We start from the raw sequence: 27264 nt of genomic DNA on the forward strand, positions 1-27264 counted from the left end.
GGGTGCTTTCTCTGCTTCTCTGAGCTAGTAGGTTTTCACCCTTGCATCTGGCTCCTGAGTCTTTATTAGTAAAATTGAACGAATGGGGTTTTCTTTCTTTAAAACAACAGGTAGGTATGATGGTACATGTCAATGATTCCAGCACTTGGGAGGCTGAGGTAGGAGGATCTCAGAGTCAAGGCGAACCTGGGCTTCCTAGACAATTCCAGGTCAGCTTCAGTTTTATAGAGACTCTGTCTCAAATAAAACAAAGTAAGTATATAAAGCTCTCAATATTTAAAATTCCTTTCCATTAATTCTCCAGTTTCTGAATCTGCACTGTAATCTATTGAGAAGTAAGAATAACTGTTCTCATCCAGGAGAGGTTAACTGATGTGGCTCCTTTGCACAGCTAGGAAGACTGGGAACAGAAATTAAATAACTAACTAGTAATATCCCACCCAGTCCTATATTTCTTCTGACTCTCTAAGAACCAATCACCCTCCAAGCATATTTCCTGCTGGAAAGGAAATCACTTTATAGTTGAATTTTCTGGGCCACTGAGCAAATTAGTACAGTCATGGATTTGTTTTCAATTTGTGTTTTATGGGTTGAGTTAGTATGTGAGAGAGGTTTTCTAGCAGCAGGCTAGCCTGGATAAAAAGCTTGTGGACTTTTAAACTGAGGACATTTATTCCTTTTTCAGGTCTCTTTTTTGTTTTTGTTCTTTCTTCCTTCCTTTCTTTTCTTTTCTTCTCTCTCTCTCTTAAGATAAATTTCTCTTTGTAACCCTGACTGTCCTGGAACTCACTCTGTAGACCAGGCCGGCCTTGAACTCACAGAGATCCACCTGCCTCTGTCTCCCGAGCACTGGGACTAAAAGCATTTGCCACCAGCACCTGTTTTGTTTTATTTTCCAGGACAGGGTTATTCTTGGCTATTCTTCACTCTCTTTGCAGACCAGCCAGCCTGGAACTCACAGAGATCCGCCTCCCTCTGCCTCCCTGAGTGCTGGGATTATAGGTGTACACCACTGTGCCCAGCTTTATTTTCTCTATTTGTAATTGAAAAAAATTTCCAAATCTCTTCTATATCATCCCGCAAGTGATCCTTTAATTTTACCTGATCTGTACACCTTACCTGGCACTTGGAGCCTTTCTTGCTCCAACCCTTTTTTTTTCCTCTCTGGTTTTCTGTTTACAATCTCTTTTAACTCTATTTCAGTTTTTTATTTTTTATTTTTTGGACAGCGTCTTACCGTATGGTTAGCCTGGCTTCAGATTTAAAATTCTTTTGCTTGGCCTCCAGAATACTGGGATTGCTAGGTGGCTTGCTTCACCATACCTGGTGTTCCCATCTTCTATATTAATGCATTCCTTGATGCTCCCTAAATGTATGACTTTTCCACTCTTTGTTGTTTGATCCTCTGTAACTCCAGAAGCTTTCCCTGACCATGATCCAATTCCAACAGGCTTCCTTTTCCTTTCTCTGTTAAGCTCTTCGAGCTCCCTGCACAGACTCTGATTCTGAAGCAAAAAGGGCAAGGTGGACTTTGGATAGCTATCCTCTCCTCTCCTATTTTTTTCCAGTTGTTCGGGTTAGATACAGGGAGCAGCAGATGCTATGGTTTCCAGTGATGTTGGTTGTGACCTCTCCACCATCCTCCCAAAGGGATCCAGTACTTGAGAGAAACACCGGGGACAGAACCCAGGAGAGAGCCCAGGTTCAGCCCTTGGGGAAGCCAGTTGCCTTCTATAGTCCTTAGCTGGCTGGCTGCCAGGGCAGACCTTGAGCACACCATTCTGCAGCAACAGTGATGCTGTGTTCTGAATATAATCCTCGCCACCTTACCTACACACGCATTTAATTTTATGTTTTCACGAAAACCATGCCTGCTGGCACCTACAGATTACGTAAGTAATTTGCCATCATCACATCGTAAATTATAAAAGTCAGTATTCATACCAGAGGATTAAAACCCATGCCAGCTCCAATCAGTTTTGTTTTCTTGACCTCCAATGTCCCAGTAAAGACCCGACTTAGCCTGGTGTGGCGGTGCAGGCCTTTAAGCCCACCACTGAGGAGGCAGAGGTGAGAGAATCGCTACCCGTCGGTACAAGCACACAGCAAGTTCAGCGTCAGGCAGGGCTACACAGGGAGGTCCTGTTCAAAAAACAAAAAACAAACTACAACAAGAAAGACATATCTGCCTAGTTTCTGTGGGAAATAAAATCAGAGGGTTTGTTCTTGAGACAAGGGGCAGGAGGTTTCACTCTGCCTCAGCCACCCTTTTCCTCCTACAAGGGAAGGCTCACTAGAAGGAAGGACAGATAGATGGAGAACTCTGACAGCGTGAAAAGAAAGAATTTCTAAGTGGCAGGGTCCTCTGGGGCTTCGTTGAAAGAAGGTGGAGAGCGCTTGGTGCATGGACGAAGCCCTATTGTGGGGTGCGGGGCGGTGAGCTGTCCGCGAGCGCAGGATCCAAGTGTAGGTTTCATCTCGTGCTTTTCTTTGAGCCTCAGTTTCCTTATCAGCAAATTAAGGGTAAATTTAAGATAAACTGACCCATTCTCTCCCAAGAACAGGGTTTCCTGAGATCTACTGGCGAAAGCAGGGTCACTGACACTGAGGAGCGGGGACAAGGAGAAGCTGCTGTAGGTGACAGTCTAGGAGCCGCATCCGGTGGGCTTTACAGCTCAGTGGTGCAGCTCTACTTCGCTGACGCGGCCAGCACGGTCAGGGTCTCAGCTCTATCCCCATGGCCAACTGAGCCCGCCCCCAGAGTCCTCCAAAGGGCATCGCAGTCCCCTGGGGGGCGGCGGCAGTCCCGGGATCCCGGCGGCCGGCCGTTGGCGGCGGCGGCTGCTCTGGAAGCCCAGGCCCCCGGGGCCCAAAGAGCATCACGTCATCCTTTGCACCCGGCGCCCGCCCCTTCCCGACCGCGCGTGCGCACGCGGCGGCGGCGGGTGGGGGCCCGCGGTGGGGCTGGCGGCCGCTCTCCGCCCTTCCTCAGGCTAGCTCTGGCCGAGGCGCGGAGGACAGCGACCAGGATGCGGCGCGGGGTGGCCCGGCGCCCCCCTGCCCCGGCGCGGCAGCGGCGGCCGCTGGGACCCGGCCAGGCCCGGGGGCGGCGGCCCGAGCCGCGGTAGCGGCGGCGGCGGGAGCGGCGGCCGCGGGCGGGCGGGCGGGCGGCCGGGGGCGGGGGCTCGGCTCCGCGCGGCTTGCCCCGCTCGGCCCGGCGCCATGAGCGGCGGCGGCGGAGGGGGCTCGGCGCCCAGTCGCTTCGCCGACTACTTTGTCATCTGCGGGCTGGACACGGAGACCGGGCTGGAGCCGGACGAGCTGTCGGGTGAGTGCGCGCCGAGCACGGGCCGGGGCCCGGGGCCCCGCTTTGTCCGGGGTGTCGGGCGAGGGGCCGGGACGCGGGGTCCGCGGCCCTGCCGTCCCCCGAGCGGTGGGCACGGCGATCTGCGGAGACGCAGACGCTGTGTGCGCCCCGGAGGTCGAGTGGCTTAGCCCGGGGAGAAGGGGAGCTTGCGACCCAGCACCCTTTGGGAGGGAAGAAGTTAGCCCACTTCCTAGTGAGAGTTAGACTCACCCAGACTTTTCCAAAGAGCAAAACAAAAAGTTGGTGAGTTTATCTGGCCTCTTCCCAAGAAGCCGGTGAGACCAGTTCCTCAAAACCGTTATAACTCGCTCCTGAGCAGGCCTGGCCCAGGGCTCTTCCTCCACAGCTCTGCCCCTCTGGATGGGACGTGAAGTAACAAATTAAAGTTGGGTTACACCAAGAAGGGCTTTTTCTCTTTGCTCTAGAAAAGAACTTGTGCTCAGAGCCATGCCTTTTTGTGAGTTTTGTCCTTTACCAGGCGAGGGTCACTTGTAAGTAAAAGGGTGACCTCCCAGTTGGACAAATTGCGCTGTGTTGTGATGCCTCACTAGTTATCTTTCAAAGGGGAATTTTTGGGGAAGTGACAGTGAGGCCCTGCGATTTGGCACCGGTTGCTTGAAAGTGTAAGAATTCTAAAATCCCCGGTGAATTCCTGCGCACCCGCATTGGAGTTGGAACAGTTTTGAAAAGTTTTTGAGTGGCCAGTAACCAGGTTTCAGTGGGTGGAGGCTTGTTGTGTGAGACTTTAAAGTTATGTCATGCTGATTTGATGAGGGAAACTCCTTTCCCCTTTTCTGTCACGATGTGGTCACTGATGAAAATGACCATCCTGTTGACTAATTTTACGGTGTTTAGGAGGTAATAGGATAGTTTTGAAAAAAAAAAAAAAATTTTTTTTTTGATCATCAGAAAAATTCCATTTTTTTTCTTTTTTCTTTCTTTTCTTCCTTCTTTCCTTCTTTCTTTCTTTCTTTCTTTCTTTCTTTCTTTCTTCCTTCCTTCCTTCCTTCCTTCCTTCCTTCCTCTTCTTTTCTTTCTTTTTTTCTTTTCTTTCTTTTTTCTTTTCTTTCTTTCGTGTGTGTGTGTGTGTGTGTGTGTGTGTGTGTGTGTTTTGAGACAGGTGTTTCTGTGTAGTCCTGGCTGTCCTGGAACTCACTCTGTGGACTAGGCTGGCCTCAAACTCAGAGTGCTAGGATTAAAGGCTTGAGGCAGAATTGCCCAGCAAATTCCAGCGTTTCTTAGGAAAAAAATTAAGTGCACACTTCAGATGACAAAAATGGATTTAAAAGGCAAAAATTGTATTTTAAAAATACAAGAAACTGATACCTTACAAAAAGTCATGAAGTGGTAATGGATGATGTTTGCTAAGCCTGCAGTTGGGGTAGTGTTAGTATTCCAAGCTTACCGTTTATGTCGTCTGATTCTTACTGTACACACAGATGCTGTCATCTGTTTCATATGCATTAACTTCAGGCTTTTGGATATTGTTGTTGGAATTCAGTTCTAGGTATTGTTGCTGGAGAGGATCTGAGAGGGAAGTGAAGCCCAGAAGAGCTAATTCTAGCACTTGGGAGGCAGAGGCAGGAGGATTGCCAAAATTTAAGGCCATACAGAGCTTCATAGTGAGAGGCTGGCCACAAAGAAAGAAAAGCAAATTTAACAAGTTGAGAAGGGTTAAAAGTAACAGTTTTTCTGCTGAAAGAAGACGCTTAATGGTAGACTAAACTTATTTTTTATGATGTGCTATTGAATGTCTATTAAACTGTGTAGGTGTTTGGTTTTAGAAAGTAAAGGCAGCGTTAAGGGTGGGATAAGCCTGTGAGATCCCTGCACTTGGGAGGTGGAAGCTGGAGGATCTGGAGTTCAAGGTCATTCATTGTCAGCTTTTAACAAAAAGAAAGGAAAGAAAGAAAGAAAGAGAGAGAGAGAGAGAGAGAGAGAGAGAGAGAAAGAAAGGAAGGAAGGAAGGAAAATAAGGAGGGTTCGGGTTAGAATGTGACTTGTCCTGTTTTGCTATTGGCTACATTTGTGCCTGGGGCAAATTAGATCACTTAACACTGTAACTGAAAAAGGCTGAACTGGTAGACCCTGGAATCTTAAAAAAGCATTCAGTCTTTCCTAAAAATGAAACGTTATTCTCTTTTTATGAATATCTGTTAATTGTCTGGCTTCTCAGCAAGCTGAAATTATATCCCAATGTAAGCTTATTGGGAGAATAAAGAAAGGGGGATGAGTTGAAGAAATGTGTAAGATGGGCATTTTGCATATTTTAAAATTTGGTTGCAGTAGTATAATGCCAGGACCATTTATCCAATAGCTGGCTGGCTTTTGTTAGAAAAGACACTGATTGAGGGATTTTTTTTCCACTTTTTCATTTCTGGTGGGTTGATTGGGGAATCTGGATGACCCAAGGGACTCCGAGTACAACAAAACAGAATACAAATAACTGTGCAGTTCATGCTGAGACTCTCTAGCGTGCATTTTCTCTCCTTAGCCTGCCCGATTGCTCCTAAATTGGTGATGTCATAGTCCATGAAACTATATGAAGTTAGGAATTGTGCTCAGATTCTCTGGTCAAGCACCGAGAGGAACCTGTGTTCTTTTCTCCAACCAAGTGAAGTTGTAATTTCTCTGGCAATTCCTGAATACTCAAACAAACAAAACAAAACAGGCTCTATTCAGAAAAAGCAAGCAAAGATGCTTAGACAGGCCTGTATGGTGGTATACATTTATAATCTTAGCACTGGGGACAGTCTAGCTGCGGAGAGTTAGAAGTTTAAGGTCATCCTGTCTACTTAGCTACTTTGAGTCTCAAACAAAAACAAACAGAAAGCACAATAAGAAATATTTCTGAGTAATTTCATCCTCTGGAAGGTAGAGACGGGTGAGTGTGATTTTCAGCCTGGCTTTATAATGAAAGTGAAAAAATAAAATCAGGGAAGAACATAAAAATCTTTCACAGTCTTTGCTGTGCTGACACAGTCAAGAATCATAGAAGTCTAGAGATGCAGTAAATAGTTGTTCTAGCCCAAGAGGTAAGTGTGGACTGAAAGAAAAGATCAGCCAATAGTCACATTAAAAGAAAGGCACCACATTGTAAGAATACACTGAAATAATACCTGACTGTCATCTTTTGAAGAGTGAGTCTGTCTAGAATATATGGAGCAGAGGACTGGTCAGGCCTTAGATGAGCCAAGAAGTAAGATCAGAGTAGTTTTTCCTTTTGAAGATGAGGTCTTGCCATATAGGCCAGGCTGACCTTTGGCCTCCCCCCATCCTCATGTAGGTAGCTTAGGCTAGCCTTCTTTATATATACAATTTATTTATTTATTTTATGTACATTGGCATTTTACCTGCATGTATATCTGTGTGAGGGTGTCAGATCCTTGAGTTATAGACAGGTGTGAGCTGCCATGTGGGTGCCGGGAATTGAACCCTGGGTCCTCTAGAATGACGGCCAGTGTTCTTGACTGCTGAGCCATCTCTCCAGCTCCAGCTTAGGCTATCCTTAAGCTAGGATTTATATGTGTGCCACTGCACCTGGATAAAATTGGAACTCTAAGACCATGGAATGTTAGACTGGGAAGTGTACTTAGAGATCATATAACCTGATTTTACAGATGAGAAACTGAGGCCCAGAGAAAGGTAGAGTATTTATGTCCCATGCCACATTTCATTCTTCTTTTCTGCTACTTGAATGATGATTTGTCTGCTTTGCAATAGTCTAATGGGTATGAGAGAAGTAAGATACTTGTATGGTGGGACAGCAGCAGACATTATGGTCTTTCATTCAGGCTTAGATTTCTATTTTTTTGTTTCCTAATTGAGATAGAGGCTCTTATAGCTCAGGCTGACCTTGAAAGATTTGATCCTTCCACCTCTACCTGCTTGAGTTAGAGGTGCGCCACCATATATGGCTGTACTATTCTTTTTTTGTGGCTGATTAATACTTTGTGACACAAAACATATTAGTTGATTAATATTTGAGTTGTTCCTACTTTTTAATTATTGTGAAAGATTGTGTGAACATTTGCATACATGGTTTTTGGTAGGCATATGGTTCACTTTCCCTTGGCTGACATTATCTAGGAATGAAATTGCTAGGACATATAATTACCCTACCAGTTAATATTTACACCAGTGTCTATGTCTTCCCAACAAGACAGACTTTCTGTTTTGTTTACTTTGTTTTGAGACAGAGTTTTTCTCTGTAGGACCGTCGCCCAGGCTATCCTTGAATTTACAGTGATCCTCCTGCCTCAGCCTCCTGAGTGCTAGGATTACAGGTATGACCACCACATTGAGCCCCATTTTGGTTATAGCCATGCATCCTGGGTGATTCCTGACTGTTAAAAAAGGATATGTTATTTAAAAGAAATAGACTGTCTCTCATAGAGATGAAGCTTGAGTTGAGTGGCAGACATGCTTGTAATCTCAGCATTGGAGGTGACTGCAGTACATCCCAAGTTCCAGCCCAGGCTGAGCTATTTAGAGAGACTTGCCCCTTCCTTCCACCCCCTACCACAGAACCTTGAACTGGTTGGGGATGTGAAGCAGTGGTAGATTGCCCACCTAGCATATATGAAATCCAGAAATACTGTCATGACAACAAAGAATATTTGATGAGAGAGTTTCTTCAAAGTGGAAGTTGATATGAGTGAAATGTATTTTGATCTTATACCAATCCGGTGGTTTCCAGGCCAGTTCTTTTATAATCATTATCAGTGTCTCTGCTCTGAAGCCTAACATAGTAGCTACAGGAAACTGATCTCTGAAGGCTTACTTCCAGCTTCTGACTGCCCAAAGTCAAGACTGCCGCAATAAGGGGATATTTCCCAAGTAAAGTCGTGTGTTTCTTTTGTAAGGTAGAACAAGGAAGAAGTCTGGAGATGGCTAACCCTCAGGAAATACTAAAGAAGCAGCCCAAGGCAATTTTAAATACACACCAAATTTGTTTGCAGAGACTGACTCGGTAGAACACAATAGAGCCCTTGACTTGGTGAGGATCACTTGGAAAATGAGTGGTTTTTACTTTAGTGGCTTTGGGACTCTGCTCAGGAGGGAGCGCCTGAGTCAGTGTTCGGGGCTTAAATCACATTCTTACAGGATCTGCTCAGCCCTTCCTTCCTTCCTAGGTTAAAAATAGTTTCTTTGCCTAAGGTCTCCTTTGGTGGAATCCTTTTCCGGCCCATTTCCTATCAGAAACCTACTTTTTGGCTAAGCTGGCTAGAAGGTGTAGTTGGGCTTTGCTTAGCTTCTTGTCTGGTGCAGGTCCTGTAATTATTGTCAGGTGAGTGTAGAGATCACTGAGGAACTTACAGACACAGAAGGGACCTATGCTTTGTTTTAGATTCTTGCTGGTATGGAACAGCATGAAAGGCTTGCCAGTCAGAAGTTGGTAACTTCTCGTGGAATTCAGTGATAAAAGTTTGTCATTACTAAACTTTCAGGTTGTCAAAGTTATTAAGCGAGGTAGGTATTAGTAGAATGTACATATTCCAGGTATTTTGTGATTATTTAATTTTTTAAATTGCATTTATTTTGTATGTGTATGGGTTACATGTGTCATAGCATGTATGTGGAAATCAGAAGATGACTTTTGGGAGTCGATTCTTTTACCGTATAGGTTCCAGGGCTCAAATTCAGTTCATCAGAGTTGACAATAAGCTCCTTTACAACTGGGCCAAACTATCTGGCTGGCCCAGTTGTTAACTTAATTTATTATTATTGTTTTTATTGATAGGGTTTGCTATATAGACCTGGCTGGCGTAGAGCTGACTATGTAAAACAGGCTAGTTTTTGGTTTTTCGAGACAAGGTTTCTCTGTGTAGCCTTGGCTATTCTGGCCTCAAACTCACAGAGCCATGCCTGCCTCTTCCTCCCTGAGTGCTGGGAATACAGATGTGGACCACCACACTCAGCTTTTGACCTTATTGTTTTGCAGTGTACTTTTAAACCATTTAAATTTTTTTTCAGCCTCACTTGAAATAAAATCTTCTCTTCAGTTAGAAAAGAATTGATACGCCTTTTATTCCACCACTTGGGAGACTGAAGCAGGTGGATCTCTGAGTTTGAGGGCTGCCTGCTCTACAGAGTGAGTTTCAGGGCAGCCAGGGCTACATAGTGAAACCCATTTTTGAAACAAAACAATAACAACAAAAAGAATTGTTAGAATCTAGGTCTCTGCTGTCTCACTATTGATGTGACTTTTTAATCAAGGGAGCATTGACTAGTGACTTAGTCATTGGATCACAGAGTTTGGCATGCCATTCCACATGGGCTTTTGTGGTTTAGTCTCCATCCAGCTCATACCTGAGTAGAGGTGCAGTGTCAGGAGATCAGACAGTCTTGTTTCCTTATATACAGTTAATAAGGCTGCTTGTTGGCTTTTCTTCTCTCTCCTCTCTTATCAGTTCTGGAAATCTTAGATCAAAAAGTGAATAGGACTTTGGTTCTAAGAAGGCTAGTGTTCTTTCCTCCCTGAGTCTCTGCTTTTAGCTTGTTTCAGACTTTGCATGTGGTTGGTTTTCTTTGAAGAAGAAAGAACAAGATTTGCATTTGCTAACCTCGGAAGTCCCTTGGTGTATGTGGTGTAGTGTGCATTTCTCATCTTCTGTGTTGGTAGTCTGGGGCTTGCTTATGATTCCTGTGGTCTTGTAATGAAATAATGTGGGAAATAACCAAGAAACTTTGAGTATTTTAAAGTCATGGAAATGGGAGAAAATGACCGAGGAATAATAATCCAGGCCAGGATTCATAAAAATAGTAAGTAGCAAAATTCATCAATAGCAAATTCTGCTAATTTTTTTTTTATTATAATACATTTGAGAAATGTCCAAAGAATTGATTCTATTGGAGTGGAACAATGGCTCAATGGTTAAGGGCATCATGGCTGTTCTTTCAGAGGAACCATGTTCTATCCTCAGCACTCACATGGCAGCTTACAACCAGCTATAACTCCAGTCCCATGAGATCTGATGCTTTTGGCCTTTGAAGGCACTGCATAGACACACATGCACATAGAATTAGAAGAACCAATAGCCATCCTATATGAATAATGACAAATATACTAGAGAAAGGAAATCAGTGAAACAGCCCTGTTCATAAAAACTATCAAAAAAATGTTTAGTTTTATTTATGGGTATGTTCCTGCTTCTCTGCCTGTATGTGTGCCTGTGTGTCAAGTATATGTCATGCCCCCTGAGGCCAGAAGAAGGCATTAGATCCCCTGAAACTGGCCTGATAGGTAGTTGTGAGCTGCCTAATGTAGGTGCTAGGAACTGAACCTAGTTCTTTGTGAGTGCTCTTAACCATTGGGCCATCTGTCAGGTCTTGAATTTTTTCCTTTCTTGAAATCAGAGTATCATCTCTGATGCTCTTTTGTTTCTCTGTTTTTGTAATAGTTAAAAAACTTTGACATTTATTATTATTTTATGTGTATGGATGTTCTGTCTGCATTTATGTACTATATGTGTGCTGGTGTTCTTGGAGACCAAAAGAGGGTTTTAGGCCCCCTAGAACTGGAGTTATAGATGGTTGTGAGAGCTGTGTAGGTACTGGGAATTGAATCTCCGTCCTCTGCAGGAGCAGCCATTGCTCTTAACCACCAAGCCATCTCTAGCCCCTGTTTTTACAATTTGTAAATGATGACTTTATAACATTGGTTTAGCCTAGTTTATAACATTGACTTTATAACATTGGTTTATAACATTGGTTTAGCCTAGTTATATAGATAGGGATTAATTTTGTTATATGTTGTTATTATTGAAAAAAAAACTTAGAAAATTTAATATTAAAGTGTTTTTTCCCCTTACTTTTTTTCCTTTTCATTTAACATGACCATAAAAAAATTTAAATTTTTTCTGGGCCAGTGAGATGGCTCAGCAAGTAAAGGTGCTTGCTGCCATGCCTGATGTCAAGGGATCCACCCACATTGTGGAGGGAAAGAATTGATTCCCAAAAGTTAATTTGTTCTGTGACCCACACACACACAATAAATAAATGCAATTTATTTATTATTTATTTATTTTTGGTTTTTTTGAGACAAGGTTTCTCTGTGTAACAGCTCTTGCTGTCCTGGAACCTGCTTTGTAGACCAGGCTGGCCTCACAGAGATCCTCCTGCCTCTACCTTCCAAGTGTTGGGGTTGAAGGCGTGTGCTACGATGCCTGATCGCAATAAACTTTTTAAAGAAGTTTAATTTTTCCTGATCATAGCCAGGTGTGGTGGTGAAAAACCAAGGCTATACAGACAAACCAAACACACGCACACACACACACACACACACACACACGTCCTGATCATTGTATAACTTCAGACATTACAGAACTATATTAGAAATTTATCTTAACCCAGAGTCAGAGCTTTTCACTTTGCTGAAGACAGTGGTTTATATAGTCAGTGCTTAATAACAGTGTGTTGTATTATTAAAAAGCCAGCAGCCTCTTTCCAGATCTTAATTGGTTTTCTTTTCTTTTTTTCTTTCTTAGAGACAGGGTTTCTGTGTAGCCCTGGCTATCGTGGAACTCACTCTGTAGACCAAGCTAGCCTCAAAATCAGAGATCCACCTGCCTCTGCTTTCTGAATGCTGGGATTAAAATGGTGCACCATTGCGCCCTGTTTTTTTGTTTTGTTTTTTCGAGACAGGGCTTCTCTGTGGCTGTCCTGGACTTGCTTTACATCTGCCTGCCCCTGGTTTTCTGATTAAGGCATAATAGTTAACCTTGTGAAACTTCATATGCTGACTTTTAAACTGTTCTAGGTGCTGAGTAGTGAATGTGAGAGAGGTCTGTAAGAGAGAATAGCAGGGACTGTGATTAAAGTTCTTGAATTCTTAAAGTTCTGAAGGCCAGAACTAAACTTGAAACTGAGATATTGGTGAGAGGAACGTTTTCTTTTGGAATCTGATTATTTCATAATTTATACAGTAAATTTATACATTTATCTTGCTGTACTCTCAACTCTTTTATTCTCTTGAATTGGACTCCAGTGTGCTGTGATTACAGGCATACTCCACAAGGCCTAGCTGTATCTTTGATTATTCTGTTTAGCCAGTTCTATCAGCTCAGTCATCTCCTCTCTACTCCCCTGTCTCTGTTGGGGATTAAACTCAGGGCCTGTGTCTGCCAGACCACCACTCTTACCCACGTTCAACATCCCCAGCCCCATCCAGATTTTTGCTGCGAACTATGTGGCCTTTGAATTTGCCTTACTCATTGGTGCTGCTTTAAGGAACTACTGCAAAGGGAAACTTAAAAGGTACACAGATGCATTTTTCACATCTGTGTAGCTTGGGAGACCCAGCTCAAGGTGGTTTGGGGATAGCTTTCTTGTTGCATCTGCTTCACATGAACAACATCTTAATTTTGGAGAGTGCACAGTGAAACCATAGCAGAAATACAACATATCTAGAGATATTATCTGCTGAACTGATAATAATTTACTGAGCTCCAAGATTCTGCATGTCTAAATAGTGTCTAATGTCTTCCTTTTTTAGTAGTTTGGTATTGTCCACTTTCCCCCATTTCTCATGTTTGTGTGAAGCATGTTCTTTCCCCCCGCATTTTATCTTTTGAAAAGTGGTGCACCTGTGACTCTTGTCTAGAGGAACGTTTGTGTTTTGTGTTGGTTGGCTGAGCTAGCTCTGTTGGCTGTGTTGCTTGGTTATGAGTGTGTGGTGCATTTAGTAAAGTCAAGGGCATTGAGTTAGTTACTTTTTATAAGGACTTTTTTTGTACTAGCTTCAGTGGAGTATCCTGCTCCAGAGTTCACTTAGATCCCAGGGAAGTGAGAAAGTAAGATTTCAGCCTTGTTATCATAGATAATGAACAGTGATTCTTTATTGACTAGAGTTGAGATGCTGTCCATCCTCATGTCGAGGTCAGGAAAGGACAGTGCGGTAAATTTAAACAAACTGAATTCACACAGAAGAATTAGAAACATGTTTTTCTTGTCTCTAAATCCTTCATCACACACAGTTGTGCTATTGAAATGTCAGCTTAGTGATGGGACACTTGCTTCTAAAGCTGTGTGTGACACAGTACTGCTCTTGTTTTTGTTTTGGTGTGTGTGTGTGTGTGTGTGTGTGTGTGTGTGTGTGTATGTATGTAGGAGTTTATAGTAGTCTGAAGTATTCTGAGGAGTTAGGCATGTTAACCAGTAACTGCATGAAGATGACCCATGACCAAGGCAACTTACAGAAAAAGAGTTTTATTTGGGGCTTACAGTTCTAGAAGGTTAGAGCCCATCATGATGGATCCGAGGTAGCAGCTGAGAGCTCACAATTTTGAACTACAAACAAGAAGCAGAGAGATCTAACTAGAAATGAAGTGAGTTTTTTGAAATCTCAAATCCCAGTAGTATACTTCCTTTAACAAGGTCACAACCCCTAATCCTCTCCAGATAGTCACCACCTGGGGACCTACTATTCAAATGCCTGATACTTGGGGTGGGGGAGGGGAACATTGCATTCAAACCACCACAGATGTATTTCTAATTATTTTCTCCCCCCATCCCCACCTTTCTTTTTCTTTTTTCCCTTAGACAGGGTTTCTCTGTGTAATAGCCCTGGCTGTCCTGTACTGTTTGTAGACCAGACTGTCCTTGAACTCACAGAAATCTACCTGCCTCTGCCTCCTGAGTGCTGGGATTAAAGGCAAGCATCACCATGTTCAACTGTACTAACTAACTAACTAATAACCATAAGGTTGAGGCAAGAAGATTCAAAGTTCCAGGTCAGCCTGGATTGTATAGTGAATTCTAGTCTGGGCTACACACTAACAGTTTGTTTAAAAAAGAAAGGAAAGAAAAGCAAGAAAAAAAAAAAAAGAAAGAAAGAAAGAAAGCTGTAAGTAGCATGGAGTGTATAAGGAGTGGAAACAGAGTCAGGAGTGTTAGGCCAGGGTGGATGTGGATATTCCAAACTTTGCATTGAGAGAGAGGGGTCATGTAATCCAGGCTAGCACAAACTCTCAACCATTTCATGTCTTACCCTTTAGAATGCTTGTAGATGTTATACTCTTCCCCAGCACATGCAGACACACATGCACACAGGAACCAGGGTTCCTCTGTGTAGCTCTGGCTGTTTTGGGCCTCACTGTGTAGAACAGACTGGCCTTCAACTCACAAAGATTCACCTGCCTTCTGCTTCCTGAGTGCTGGGATTAAAGGCGTGCATCACTACTGCCTGGCTCCATGTTATAGATGTTATACTCTTCAACAGAACTATTGAAAAGGTTAGTGAGGCTAGAGAGTTGGGGGGAAAGATGTTGGGCATTGTAGAGCAGTGTTTTTCAATGTGTGTGCTCTGGATCAATGGTTACAACAGCTCCTAGAACTTAATAGAAAATAAATTTAAGTCTGGTGGCCTGTTAGATTAGGTATCTATCTAGTATCCTCCCCAACCTCTTCTTTTTTTTTTTTCAAGATAAGGTCATATGTTTCTCAGGCTGTCTTTGAACGGGAGACATCACTATATTAGCCTCCTGAATTCCTGGGATTACAGACATGTACCAATGAACTTCCTTTAGAATCAAAGTTTTGGGGATGGGGCCTAGAAACTTATATTTTATCAAACCAGCCAATCCCTGATGTATACTATACTATATTTTGAGAGTGCACCCACCCCCTTTTCAGTGTTAGGGATTGAATCCAGCACATTATGCATGCTAAAATAAGCACTCTGCCACAGTTTTGGCCACAGCTGGGAAATTAAAGCTTCACATATACTGAGCTGCATGGTCTTCAGCGAGGCCTGGGATTGAGGGAAGGAAGCATCTGAGTAACTGCAGAGGTAGGCTTTGGAGTTGGTTATTTTGCCTTCACCTTGCAGTTACAGGGCCTTGAATGGTGCCAGGTCTTGTCCGGAGGATTGCAGGAGGGAGAAAATATAAGCAGATGCACACACATGCACACAGAATTATCGGGGCAAGTGAGGCCGTGCTGAGCAAATGATTTTTTTCTTTTATTGTTTGAAATTAATAAGTCCTTCCACACCCACCCTACTTCCTGCCATCCTCCATTCAGCCTCTTCTGTGAATCTTAGCTCATCAGGTTCCGTGTTGAGAGCTGGAGAAGGAATGTAAGTTGCATTGTGAAACAAGCTAGAAAAGAAGACCGGAAGATGTCTGAGTTTGAGGTCAGCCTGGTGAGTTCCAAGATAGCTGGAGCTATATAGTGAGACTGTCTTGGAGCTGGGAAGAAGTGTAAAATTAAGTATGGGCTTTTCTACGCCCTCTTATAGCCCCAAAATAATAACACAGAAATCTATATATTTATTAATAAGTTTCAAGCACTATAGCTAGGCAGATATATTGAGCACTGTGTTGGTCTGGGCTACTTCCCAGCCCCATTTGCCTCATTACTTGCCATCTTAGTTTTGCCTTGGCTGCTCCTGCTTCATCCATGGTTACCTTCTCATGGTGACCTTCCTCCCACCTCCCATTCTCTCTGCCCCACTGGTGATTGCCCCCCCCATGCCCCACCTCCCGACCAGCCCTGGAATCTCCTGCCTGCTATAGTGTGTCAGCTCTTTATTAACCAGTCAAAGGTGATTTTTATACAACATTGAGACAGAAGATGCCTCAATAATAATGACAGTGCCAGTGTAGGGCTGTATCCAGGTCTCTGGGTACTGAAATCAGTATTTGAATACACAGTGAGCTAAACCATCAATCTGATTGATTTATTTAAACTCTTTGTCAGAAGTATTTTTTTTCTGTGTGTTTCAAATGTATTTCTACATGTTAAAAATGTGACCAGGGGCCTGTAGGGTAAAGGCACTTGATTTCAAGCCAAATGACCTGATTTTGATGCCCAGGATTACATAATGGGAGGAGAAAACTAACTTTGGTGTCCGTCCCCACTGCAGGCCAGCCCCCATACCTCTGCAGGCCATTCATTCAGAGCTGCGCTTTGTGATTCTTTCCTTTAATCTTAGCAATTTGGGAGACTGAGGCAAGAAGCTTGTGAATTTGACCTAAGTTTGGGTAACATAGCAAGGTTCTTTGTATTTTTATTGTTAGTTGTCAGTATATGCTTATTATAATTTCTCCTTTTGCTCATTTACTTTTAAGAGGTGCCATAGGGAAGATTGAGTTGGGGTGCAATTAAAGGGTGATTAAAGCTCTCCCTTACTTAGGAAGGCTAGTGAATTTGTTAAGGAAGTGGGAGGGTAAGGAATGTGGTTTGGAAGGCGTATTTGTTTTCTGTGGGCTGCCGCATCAAATGACCACAAATGGTGTGGTTTAAAACAATGCAGTCATTTGTTTTATTTTTTATCTCCTCCCCATACACACTGGAGGCTACAAGTTCATGATCAAGGTATCACTGGGCCACAGTCCCTCACAGGCTCTTGGAGAAAATGGTTCCTGGCTATTGCTTCTAGCTTTTGGTGTTATTGGCCATTCTTGGCCTCTGGCCACACCCCTCCCATCTTTTTTTCTGTCTTCTTGTCCTCCTTAGTGTCTTCTCCTCTATATATCTGACTGTAGGGATTCACATTGCCTGTTGAGTTCACTCTGCTAATTCCTATTGATCTCATCTGTAGATCATGATTATGTCTGTTGACCTTTCCTAAATAAGATAGCATTTACTGGTGTTGGGGATCAGCATGTGGACACACCCCTTCAGATGCTGAGGGAAGAGCTTGAATTGTGTCGATTGTGAACAAAAATAGAGTGAAGGAGAGTCTAGAAAGAATGGTCTAGACCCTGTGCTTTACTGTTACTGCCCTTGGTGTTAAGAGATAAATGGGATTTGGAAATAGATAAAAATAACTTAAGTGAGGTAGTGGTATATGCCTTTAATCCTGGGAGGCAGAGGCTCTGAGTTCGAGGCTAGCCTGGGCCACAGAGTGAGTTCCAGCAAGGGCTACACAGAGAAACCCGGTCTCAAAACAAAACACCTCCTCTCCCCCGTAACAACTTAGGTGTGATTTTTGGCACAAGCAATATAACTAAGGTAAAAAGTCAAACTTCTGTGGGTTAAAGTATCATGTAAGTAGAAAGTATTTCCTTAGCAACCTCAGTAGTTTAGGAAAAAAATCAGGTACTGTTTTTATTGTCGGTATCTGTAATCACTATCATTGCTAAGCCTTGGATTTATACTCTGTCTTAAAGCAAGTAGGATTTTGGACCTATGCAGGAAAAGCAAGAGCAAATTAGAATTCCAGACTAGAACGTATGACTAGGAGCTCTCAGAAATATGTTCAAATTCTTGTAATTGGCTAGCGCAAATAAGACTTGAATTTTGGGGCTGGAGAGATGGCTCAGCGGTTAAGAGCACTGACTGCTCTTCCAAAGGCCCTGGGTTCAATTCCCAGCAATCACATGGTGGCTCATTACCATTTGTAATGGAATCTGAGTTCCTCTTCTGGTGTGTGTGTGAAAACAGAGCATTTATATACATAAAGTAAATAAATCTTAAAAAAAAAAAACACTTGAATTTGGGTTTAACTCTTTGAAATTATTATTTATTAAAATGCAAAAATTAATTTTAATTGTGTGTGTGTTTGTGTGTCATGTGAATTCAGTGCCTGTGGTATCAGGTCACTTGGAGCTGGAATTACAGCCAATTGTGAGCAGGTGCTGGGACCTCTGCAAGGGACCCAACTCTTGTGACTTTTTTTTTCATGACATACTATGTAAAGCTGTTTAGACTGTTAGAGAATTATAGTAAACATACCTTCATTCCTTCAAAGCTGAGGTCCCTCCTGGGATCTGAAGTAGACATTATAGCCTGGAGCTTAGATCTGTTACCTGAGTTTGTGGGCTGGAAACTCAGCTCTTCTGTTAATATTTGCGTGACTATAGGCAGTTTGCTTGTTTTTGTTTCAGTTCCTTAATCTGTTGTGTAGACTCACAACCTTTCTCATAGAGTTAGGAGGATTAAAAATGAGTTAATTTGGGCTGGAGAGATGGCTCAGAGGTTAGGAGCACTGGCTGCTCTTCCTAAGGTCCTGAGTTCAATTCCCAGCAACCACATGGTGGCTCACCGCCATCTATAGTGAGATCTTGTGTCCTCTGGTGGTGCAGACACATTCATGCAGATAGAACATAATAAATAAAAGAATTAAAAAAAATGAGTTAATTTGATTTGGAACAGTATCTGGCACATGGTATCTGTCAAGTGATCACAGTTGCTAATAGTTTTGCTTTCCATCCCTTAACCCTTAACTTTAAAGACATTTTAGCTGGACAGTAGTGGTGCACACCTTTGATCCTAGCACTTGGGAGGCAGAGGCAGATGGATATCTGAGTTTGAGGCCAGCCTGGTCTACAGAGTGAGTTTCAGAAGAGCCAGAGCTACACAGAGAAACCCTGTCTTGAAAAACCAAATCAAACTAAACCAAAACAACAACAAAAATAAAATAAAACCATTTTTAAAAATTACATTTATCTATGTATGGTGTCCGTATGGCATTCAAAAGACCCTTGCAAGAATCAGTTCTCTCCTATGTATGTGTTCTAGGGAGCCAACTCAGGTTTTCAATTGGCGGCAAACAACTCCCCTAAGCCATCTTCCTGGCCCACCATCCCTTAACTTTCTATGTGATTTTGACATTGATGAGAAGTGGTGACTGGGCAGTGATTCTTCCTACATTCTCTCATTCACACTTACTTGTAGCCATCTGAGTGAAGCTGTACTAACCCATTTTATCGACTGAGATGGAACAGTCAAGGAACTTGCCTAAGCTTGCACAGCTCTCATGGGGAAAGGTGGGGCTTCAGATGCAGATAGCTCAGAGTTGAGTCTTAGATTAGAAGCCACTGAAGTGGGCACACATTATGTTTACCTGTTGCTACCTGAGTATGCCAGCTTGTCCACACCTTAGACTCTTATACTGCACTCTTTTGGAGTGTTTGAAACAGGATCTCCTTCTATAGCTCAGTTTGGCCTAGAACTTGTTTTGTAGGCCAGGTGGGTCTCAACTTGATATTGTCTGGCTTTAGCCTCCTGAGTAATGGGGTAAGATGATATGTGTCACCACACCCAGTTCTGTGTCTTGGAATTTTTTTTTGTCCTTGTTTTATTTCTAAATTTTCATGTACCTTTTTTCTTTCCTGGCAGTACCAGGGACTGAGCCTAGGGCTTCTAGCATGCTAGGCAAGTGCTCTACTGTGAAACTACAGTCCAACCTTATGTTTTAATTTTTTTTTTTTGGCACAACTTATATTTGAGAGACTCATTTCCCTTGGTTGTAGTTTCAGATTTTCATTCTCACTTTTGTATGCTTCTCTCTTTCTTTCTTTCTTTTCTTTTCTTTCTTTCTTTCCAAAAAAGATTTATTATGTATGCAGGGTTCTGAGTGCATATATGCCTGCACTTCAGAAGAGAGCATCCAAATCTCATTATAGATGGTTGTGCACTACCATGTAGTTGCTAGGAACTGAACTCAGGACCTTTGGAATAACAACCAGTGCTCTTAACCTCTGAGCCATCTCTTCAGCCCATTTTTGTATGCTTTCCCATTATATCATTTTGCCATATTTTATCTCTAAATTCTACATTTGCTAGGCACATGGGGTAGTTTCAGGATTTTGAGTATTGATATTTTATTAGAATTCACTTCACACATGTACTTTTGTATGAATATGCCTTTTGATCTTTTGGGAATGTATGTAGGAGTTTTTGCTAGGTGTTGGTATATAGGTGGGGGACAGGTTTCTCTGTGTAGTTTTGGTTGTCCTGGACTTGCTTTGTAGACCAGGTTGGCCTCAAACTCACAGAGATCCTCCTCCCTCTGCCTCCCCAAGTGCTGGGATTATAGGTGTGTGCCACTGCATCTGACTCAGGGACTGCTTTTTGTTGTTGTTTGTATCTTTTTGGACAGGGTTTCTGTGTTTAGAGCTGCTTGTCTTGGAACTTGCTCTGTAGATCAGGCTGGCTTCCAACTCAGGATCTACCTTCTGCTTCCCAAGTGCAAGGTAAAGGCATGTGCCACCAGTAGCTCAGTAGTCTTCTATAGCTATTGTAAATTGACATTTTTGCCAGCCATGTGTGTCATACAGGCTGTTCCCTGTCCTCACCTGCACACGCTCTGTTCTTTCATCTTAGCCATGTTGCAGTTAGGTACACTATTATTAGCTTTGCATATAGCTTTGCAGGAAACTGGTGTTTTGCTATTTTTAAGTGGACTTAACTTTTTCTTACTTATTTCCTGGAATTCTTGCTGTTCTAGGAAGGAGTCTGTGGTTTATATTGCAGGTATTTTCTAATCTGTGTCTTCTGCTTCTAGTCTCCTAATGGTGAGTTTTAACAAAAGCATTACATTGTAATGTTTATCAGTTTTCTCTCTTTTTGTGTAGTGTTGTTATTTTGTGTCTTTTCCATAATTACAAGGTGAGGAAGCTCTTCTGTGTTTCCTTCTGAAGGTCACATTGTTTACCTTTCATATTTAGATAGGTAATTCAGAACTCACCCTTTAAAATACTGCGCTATAACTATTCTATTACTGCAGGATTACTTTTTTGTTATTGTTGGCTGTTACTTGGTATTCTACAGAGTGAAAGAACCACTTCCAATTCACAGCTGGGCTTGAAAAACAACAAGGCTTTGAAAAGACCAGTACAGTGCTTTAAATGGACATTTTGTAAAACAAGCGCTGGTTTGTGTGTGCTTTATTTTTTTTAAAATTTATTTATTTATTATGTGTACATGGTTCTACCTGCACTCCAGATTGTGAGCCACCATGTGGTCGCTGGGAATTGAACTCAGGATCTCTGGAAGAACAGCCAGTGCTCTTAACCTCTGAGCCACTTGTCCAGTTTCTGGTTTGTGTTTTGATAGTACCAATTCATAAAATTTTAGTGGCTAGAAAACTCTGCTTTTAAAAAATATATATATTATTATAAAAGGTGATAAGGGCAAGGAAGTTTTCTGTCATTGAGGGCACATTAACACTATGCACTCCCCCCCCCCTTTTTTTTTTCCAAGACTGGATTTTCTGTGTAGCTCTGGCTATCCTGGAACTCACTTTGTAGACCAGGCTGGCCTCAAACTCAGATCTGCCTGCCTCTGCCTCCCAAGTGCTGGGATCAAAGGTGTGTGCTGCCATTCCTGCCTGGCATCCAGAGTCTTAAATCTTGTGTGCTGTGAGGAAGAAATGCTGCTCTGTGTGTGTTTGTGTGTGTGTGTATATATATGTGTGTATATGTGTGCATATGTGCGTGTGTGCATGTGTGTATGTACATGTGTACACACTTGCGAGTGTGTGTCTTGAGCCATGGTGTAAGCTCTTGCACTTCTAGCAGTGTGGAAAGATAAGTTCAGAGGAGTCAGAGGAGTCAGAGCACAAACTGGACAAAGACGTACTCTGGGATAGCTGTGTTGGCTGCCTTGGGTTCTGCTTTACTCTGTATTTCATGAAGTGGCTATTTGTGTTGCCACATCAATGCAGTGGAGGTTTCTTTCTTGAGAAATATTTGGAACTCCAAGGGCATTCTTGCATTTTGTTTCAGAACTACTAATTTAGAAGGGACACACATACAGCAGTATGTTCTTTACTTAACATTGCTCATTTATTCTAAAGGATGTAACTGAGAAACAGCTAAAGTAGAGCTGCAAAGGGAGGGCACAGAGCCTCTGTTCCTTCTCCAGGGCTCTGTCTCCAGCCCTCAGTTTTTCTTTGGTGGCAAAGATATGTCCATTTTCAGAACTTTGTTTTGTTGTTGTCATATTAGGGATCAAAACTCTGAAGCTGTAGCTCATTTTAAGATAAAGTGGCTAATGTGGCTTCTGCTGCCTTACGAAAACTTTTAATTATTAGAATATGTGCAGCCCCTGCAGTTTAGGTTTGTTTCAAGAACTTAAAAAAAAAAAAAGAAAAAAAAATCTTTTATTTTTTCAGTATTCAAGAAGTACAGTTGTGCTAAATAGCACTAAGTATGAAATCTCAAATAACTACATTTGAAAACAGAGTGGTGGCAAATGTCTGCACATGCAGTATTTGGGAGGTAGAAGCGAAGTATCACTGTTAGAAACCTTAAAAGAATCAGAATTACCACACACTCACACACACAAAGACATTTTCAAGACCAAGAACAAACTAAGGTTGAAGTGTTAATCCCAGTGGACAGGGACAGATGGGTCTTGCTGGGTCCCCTCTCATGACCATACCCTTTCATCCAGTTACATTTCAGTGTGACTTTCCTTTCTGCACTGGGCCTATACATACAGACAGACATTTTTCTCCTGGATTTGTGGGTATTCGTTTCTGAAGGCTACATGTCACAGGAAATGTGTTGAAATATACTTGTTAATGCTTGCAGACTGGAAAGATGGCTCAACTGTTAAACACCTGAATTTGGTTCCTAGCACCTTTGTCAGGTAGCTTACAACCTGCCTGTAACTCCAGCTCCAGGGTACCTCACACTGTCTTCTGGACACTGTGGGTACCTGCGCTCACATGTGCACAGATGGGCATACAATAAAAAATAAAAATAAGTTTATTTGATTTATTTACTTTTTTTTTTTTGGTTTTTGAGACAGGGTTTCTCTGTGTAGTCTTGGCTGTCCTAGAACTCACTCCATACACCAGACTGGCATCAAACTCAGAGATCTGCTTGCCTTTGCCTCCTGAGTGGGGTCTAGGGAGATGGCTCAGAGGTTGAGTGCTTGCTGCTTTTGCAGAGAACAGAAATTAAACTCTCAGCTCACAATGGGGGCTCACACCCACCTGTAATGCCAATTCCAGGGGATCCAACACACTCCTCTGACATCTGTGGAGACCAGACACACAGATGGTGCACATACTTATACAGACAAAAAAAAGTTAAAATTTTTGACTATACTTTCCCTTAATAACTTGCCTGTTGTAGAGGACTGAATGTGTGACCGATACGGGGGATGAGGAAAGTTGTCTCAGCCTCCCATCTTTGCGAGAGTTAAAGCAGAGGCTCTTAAGCATGTTGTCTTTCAGTCCTTTTGGTCCTGTTTTAAATTTTGTTATGTGATTTTTCTTTTCATATGGCATTTTGTTTGAGATAGCACATAAATCACAGTTAAAGATATAAAACCACAGATCTTTAAGATGTCTTCAATTAAGTGGAGGCTTAAGATCTATCTGAAGTCATGTTCACTAGAGTTAACTGTCCCTCTTTTTTATTTCTATATGAATGTCAATCAATAGGACTGTCTTAATTTTTAACTTTTTTTTTCCTGTTTTTTTCCCTCTCCCCTCTTTGAGATTTGTAACATTTGCAAGAGTCTGTGTTCAGTGAGTCTACTGGGGTTTGTTCCTTGTGTGAGGTAGGTAATAACTGATGCTTCCTGGAGGTTGTTTAATCTAGGTTTTGGCTCACAGATCCTTTAAAAATACAGTGTTAGCCTCTGATCTTTGTGGGTGCCCCATCAGTCTTGGGTTGGTTGTTACAGCTTGCCAGGTCTGCTGTACCAACATCTTGGAATGTTCTGCTTTAGAAACAAGGACTTCACAGCTTATCATGGTACCTACTAACCCAGCAAGTTCTCCAAGTCTGAGATGCTGCCTTGGTAGACTCAAGTTCACTATAGGATATTCAGAAAACATTGTGGTAATCCTTTAAACATTGTGGCAAAGCTTTGTCTTCACTAGACCTAGTGGGACACACCTATAATCTCAGCATTTAGGACAGTGGTTCCGTTTGAAAGCCCAACAGCTCTTTCACCAGGGTTGCCAAAGACCATCAGAAAACACAGATATTTACATTATTTGCTACATAATAGTAGCAAAATTACAATTATGAAGTAGTTATGAAAATAATTTTCTGGTTGGGGCTCATCACAGCAGGAGGAACTGTGTTAAAGGGTCACAGTATTAGGAAGGTTGAGAACCTCTACTTTAGGAGGTGAAGTTCGGAGGATTAGAAGTTCCGTGGTTATCTTCAGCTGCTTAGGGGATTTGACGCCTACCTGGGCTATATGAGACTATTTCTCAAAACAAAATTAGAAACAAAATAAACCCCACAAAGCCCAGACTTTGTTCTTCAGGTAAGCTGGAGCAGCCCTGTAAGTTCTCAGAAATGAGTCACTGTGTTAAAACCAGTCAGACATGAGGCCTATGACTTGGTTTAAGTCTGGTGTCTATAAGATGTTAAACAGCAGGCAGAGCCCCAAAACAAGTAGTAAGTTACGTGACAAAGAAAACATATTGAGAAAGGAAGTGAGCAAACCTGCCTCTAGGGGAAAACAGAGTACAGATGGTTTCCTCTGAAAGGCTTGGTGAGCTGCTCTCTTGGGTTAGTGCCTGAGAAGGGCGCTCTGTGGCCTTTCTGGGGGGGTGGAGACCAGTTTACTGTCTGCTTCTGGGTGTTCTTGAATGACCCTGAGCACACAGTCAGCTGGTGATGTAGACTGAGGACAGGCTCTCTCTTCCAAGGGTCAGTCAGTTAGCTTCACTTTAGTTTATTGCAAATTTACTTCAGTTTCATGTCAAGAGGAGATAAGGGAGAGGGAGGGAAAGCTTCTGAAACTCCCAACCCTTATAGTATGTGGTGTATGTTGGTTTGTTTTTGTTTCCTTGGGACCCTGTCGTGTCTAAAGCATGGCCTGGCTTTTAATTTGTGGTTCTTCTGTCCCCAAGTGATGAACATATCGTTGGGCACCACCACACTTGGCCTGAGTATGTTTTTAAGGTGTCCTTACTTAAGAAGACATCTAGTAGTAAGTTAATTATAATCTAACTAGTAATTTCCATTTTCTTCTATTCCACACTGTGCCTGATTACACCCAGATGGCAGGAAATGCTGTTTTGGTTTAAATCGGGGTTCAAAATTATCTGGAACACAGGTATAATTGAAATTCAGGGAACAAGCTTATTGAAAACAAAACCAGCTGGTTCTTTTTTTTTTTTTAAGACTTATTTTTATTTTCATTATTTGAGTGTTTTCCCTTCATGTATGTATATGCACATGTGTGTACAACTGTGCACAGAGGTCAGAAGTCATCCAGTCTCCTAGAACTGGGTTAGGATAGTTGTAAGCTGCCATGTGGATGCTGGGAATTGAACCTAGGTCTTGTGCAAGAGCAGCAAGTGCTCTTAACCACTGAGCCATTTCTCCAGCTCGTAGCTGGTTCTTTAAAGTGTCAGATTAATCGGACCCAAACTATATACATCTCAGTGGACTTCCATTTTGTTATTACATTTATTTATTTACTGGGTGTGTGTGGGGGTGCGTGTGTGCACGCATATATGTATGTGTGTGGGCATTGGTTTTTTCTTGCAACCATGTGGATCCTGGGAATCAAACTCAGATCATCAGACACACATGGCAGCAAGTGCTTTTACCTGCTGAGCAGTTTGCTGGCCCCCAAAATATGGACTGCTTCATGAATTTGCATGTTATCTTTGCATCCAGTCTTTTCTCTGTTCTCCATATTGGATAATTGTTTCACTGTTTTTAAGTTTGCCTGTTGCGCCTGATCACACAGTGAAACTGTCTGTTCTGTAGAGACTTGAGGCTTACTCATCGTGACTATAACCTGTTTTAAAATCTTCTCTGTTTCCAATGCTTAGGTCAATTCCAGGTTGTTTTTTGTTGGTTGGCTCTTCCCCCCCACCCCTTCTTAAGGATTTATTTATTTAATTTATTTAATGTTCTGCCTGCTTGTATGCCTGCAGACCAGAAGAGGGCATCAGATCTCATTATAGATGCTATGAGTCACCATGTAGTTGCTGGGGATTGAACTCAGGACCTTTGGAAGAAGAGCCAGTACTCTTAACCTCTGAGCCATTGCTCCAGCCCCGGTTGGCTCTTCTTTTAAGAGTGGATCATATGTCATATTTTCCTGTCTTTATATCTTGAGCAATTTTTTTTTTTTTTAGACAAGGTCAAAGACATCTGGATAACATAGCTGACCTAGAGCTTGCTATGTAGACCAGGCTGCTCTTGAACTTGAGTGGTTTTTCTTCCCCTGCCTCTCAAATGCTTGGATTGTAGAAATGCATTACCATATGTGGACTTGAGACCCTTGACATTAGTATAATATGTTGCCAGACTCTGGATCTGTTACCTCCTTCAAAGGGCATTGGTTTTATGTTTATTTTGTTAAACTTTCCCTGACTCTCATTTCTTTTAGTTAGGCTGTGTGCTGTCTGTTCCATATATGTGCAGTCCAGGGACTGGTCAGGAATGTGGGCAGAGTACAGGCTCTGGGTTTCCTCCTCCCTAGCTCTTTGTCTTTCTAGCTGCTGTCTTAGTCTTCAGGTTTGCCCTCTGATGAAGATTGTAAGAGTGGTATGGGTTTTGTTAGAGCTATGGATGCTTTTTGTGGCACAGTGGGACATGCTGCCTGGAAGCCATACAGAAAGGGAAGCTTACCAGAGCCGTTATCTTCTTCCCTTGTCAACCTTGCCTGCTTTTCATTCTTCAGTGTTTTTAACTCCTTTCTTCCCCCTCCCTCTCTCCTTTCCTTCCTTCTTTTCCTCTCTTCTTTTTTTTTTTTTTTAATTTTTTGAGACAGGGTGTCTCTGTGTAGCCCTGGCTGTCCTGACTTCACTTTGTAGACCAGGCTGGCTTCAAACTCATAGGGATCCTCCTGCCTCTGCATTGCTGAGTACTAGGATTTACAGGCATGTGCCACTATGCCTGGCTACACAGTTTTAATTAAAAAAATTTTTTTTTAAAAAACTTTATGTATATGGGTATTTTTGCCTGCTTTTGTATATGTGTACCACCTGCATAAGGTACCAGCAGAGCCTAGGAGAGGGAGCCAGATCCCCTGAAGATGGAGTTACAGGTGGTTGTTATTCTTTGTGTGAGTGCTGGGAATTAACCCTGGGTCCTCTGGAAGAGCTGCCAGAGCTCTTAACCTCTGTTAACAAGTCATCCTAGACCCCTGCTTATGTTTGTTATATATGTTGAGCAAAGAACTACCTGCCATTTCTAGAACAGCAAGGATATATGGTGTGATGTCACATT

At 42.4% G+C, this 27264-nt stretch overlaps 1 protein-coding gene across 3 annotated transcripts in view; it reads left to right on the forward strand.

The window, feature by feature from the left end:
- The first annotated feature begins 3098 nt into the window (after positions 1 to 3098).
- Dennd5a (DENN domain containing 5A) overlaps positions 3099 to 27264 on the forward strand; it is a 70295-nt gene continuing 46129 nt past the window's right edge. The window contains exon 1 of one of the 3 annotated variants that reach the window (XM_021636250.2): positions 3099 to 3328. In XM_021636250.2, the coding sequence (XP_021491925.1) occupies positions 3223 to 3328 (106 nt within the window). In that variant the 5' untranslated portion in view covers positions 3099 to 3222. The remainder of the gene's footprint in view (positions 3329 to 27264) is intronic. The other 2 variants (XM_021636248.2, XM_021636249.2) reach the window with 2 other exon arrangements.

The sequence above is a fragment of the Meriones unguiculatus genome, chromosome 14 (assembly GCF_030254825.1).
Source record: "Meriones unguiculatus strain TT.TT164.6M chromosome 14, Bangor_MerUng_6.1, whole genome shotgun sequence".
Lineage (NCBI taxonomy): Eukaryota > Metazoa > Chordata > Mammalia > Rodentia > Muridae > Meriones > Meriones unguiculatus.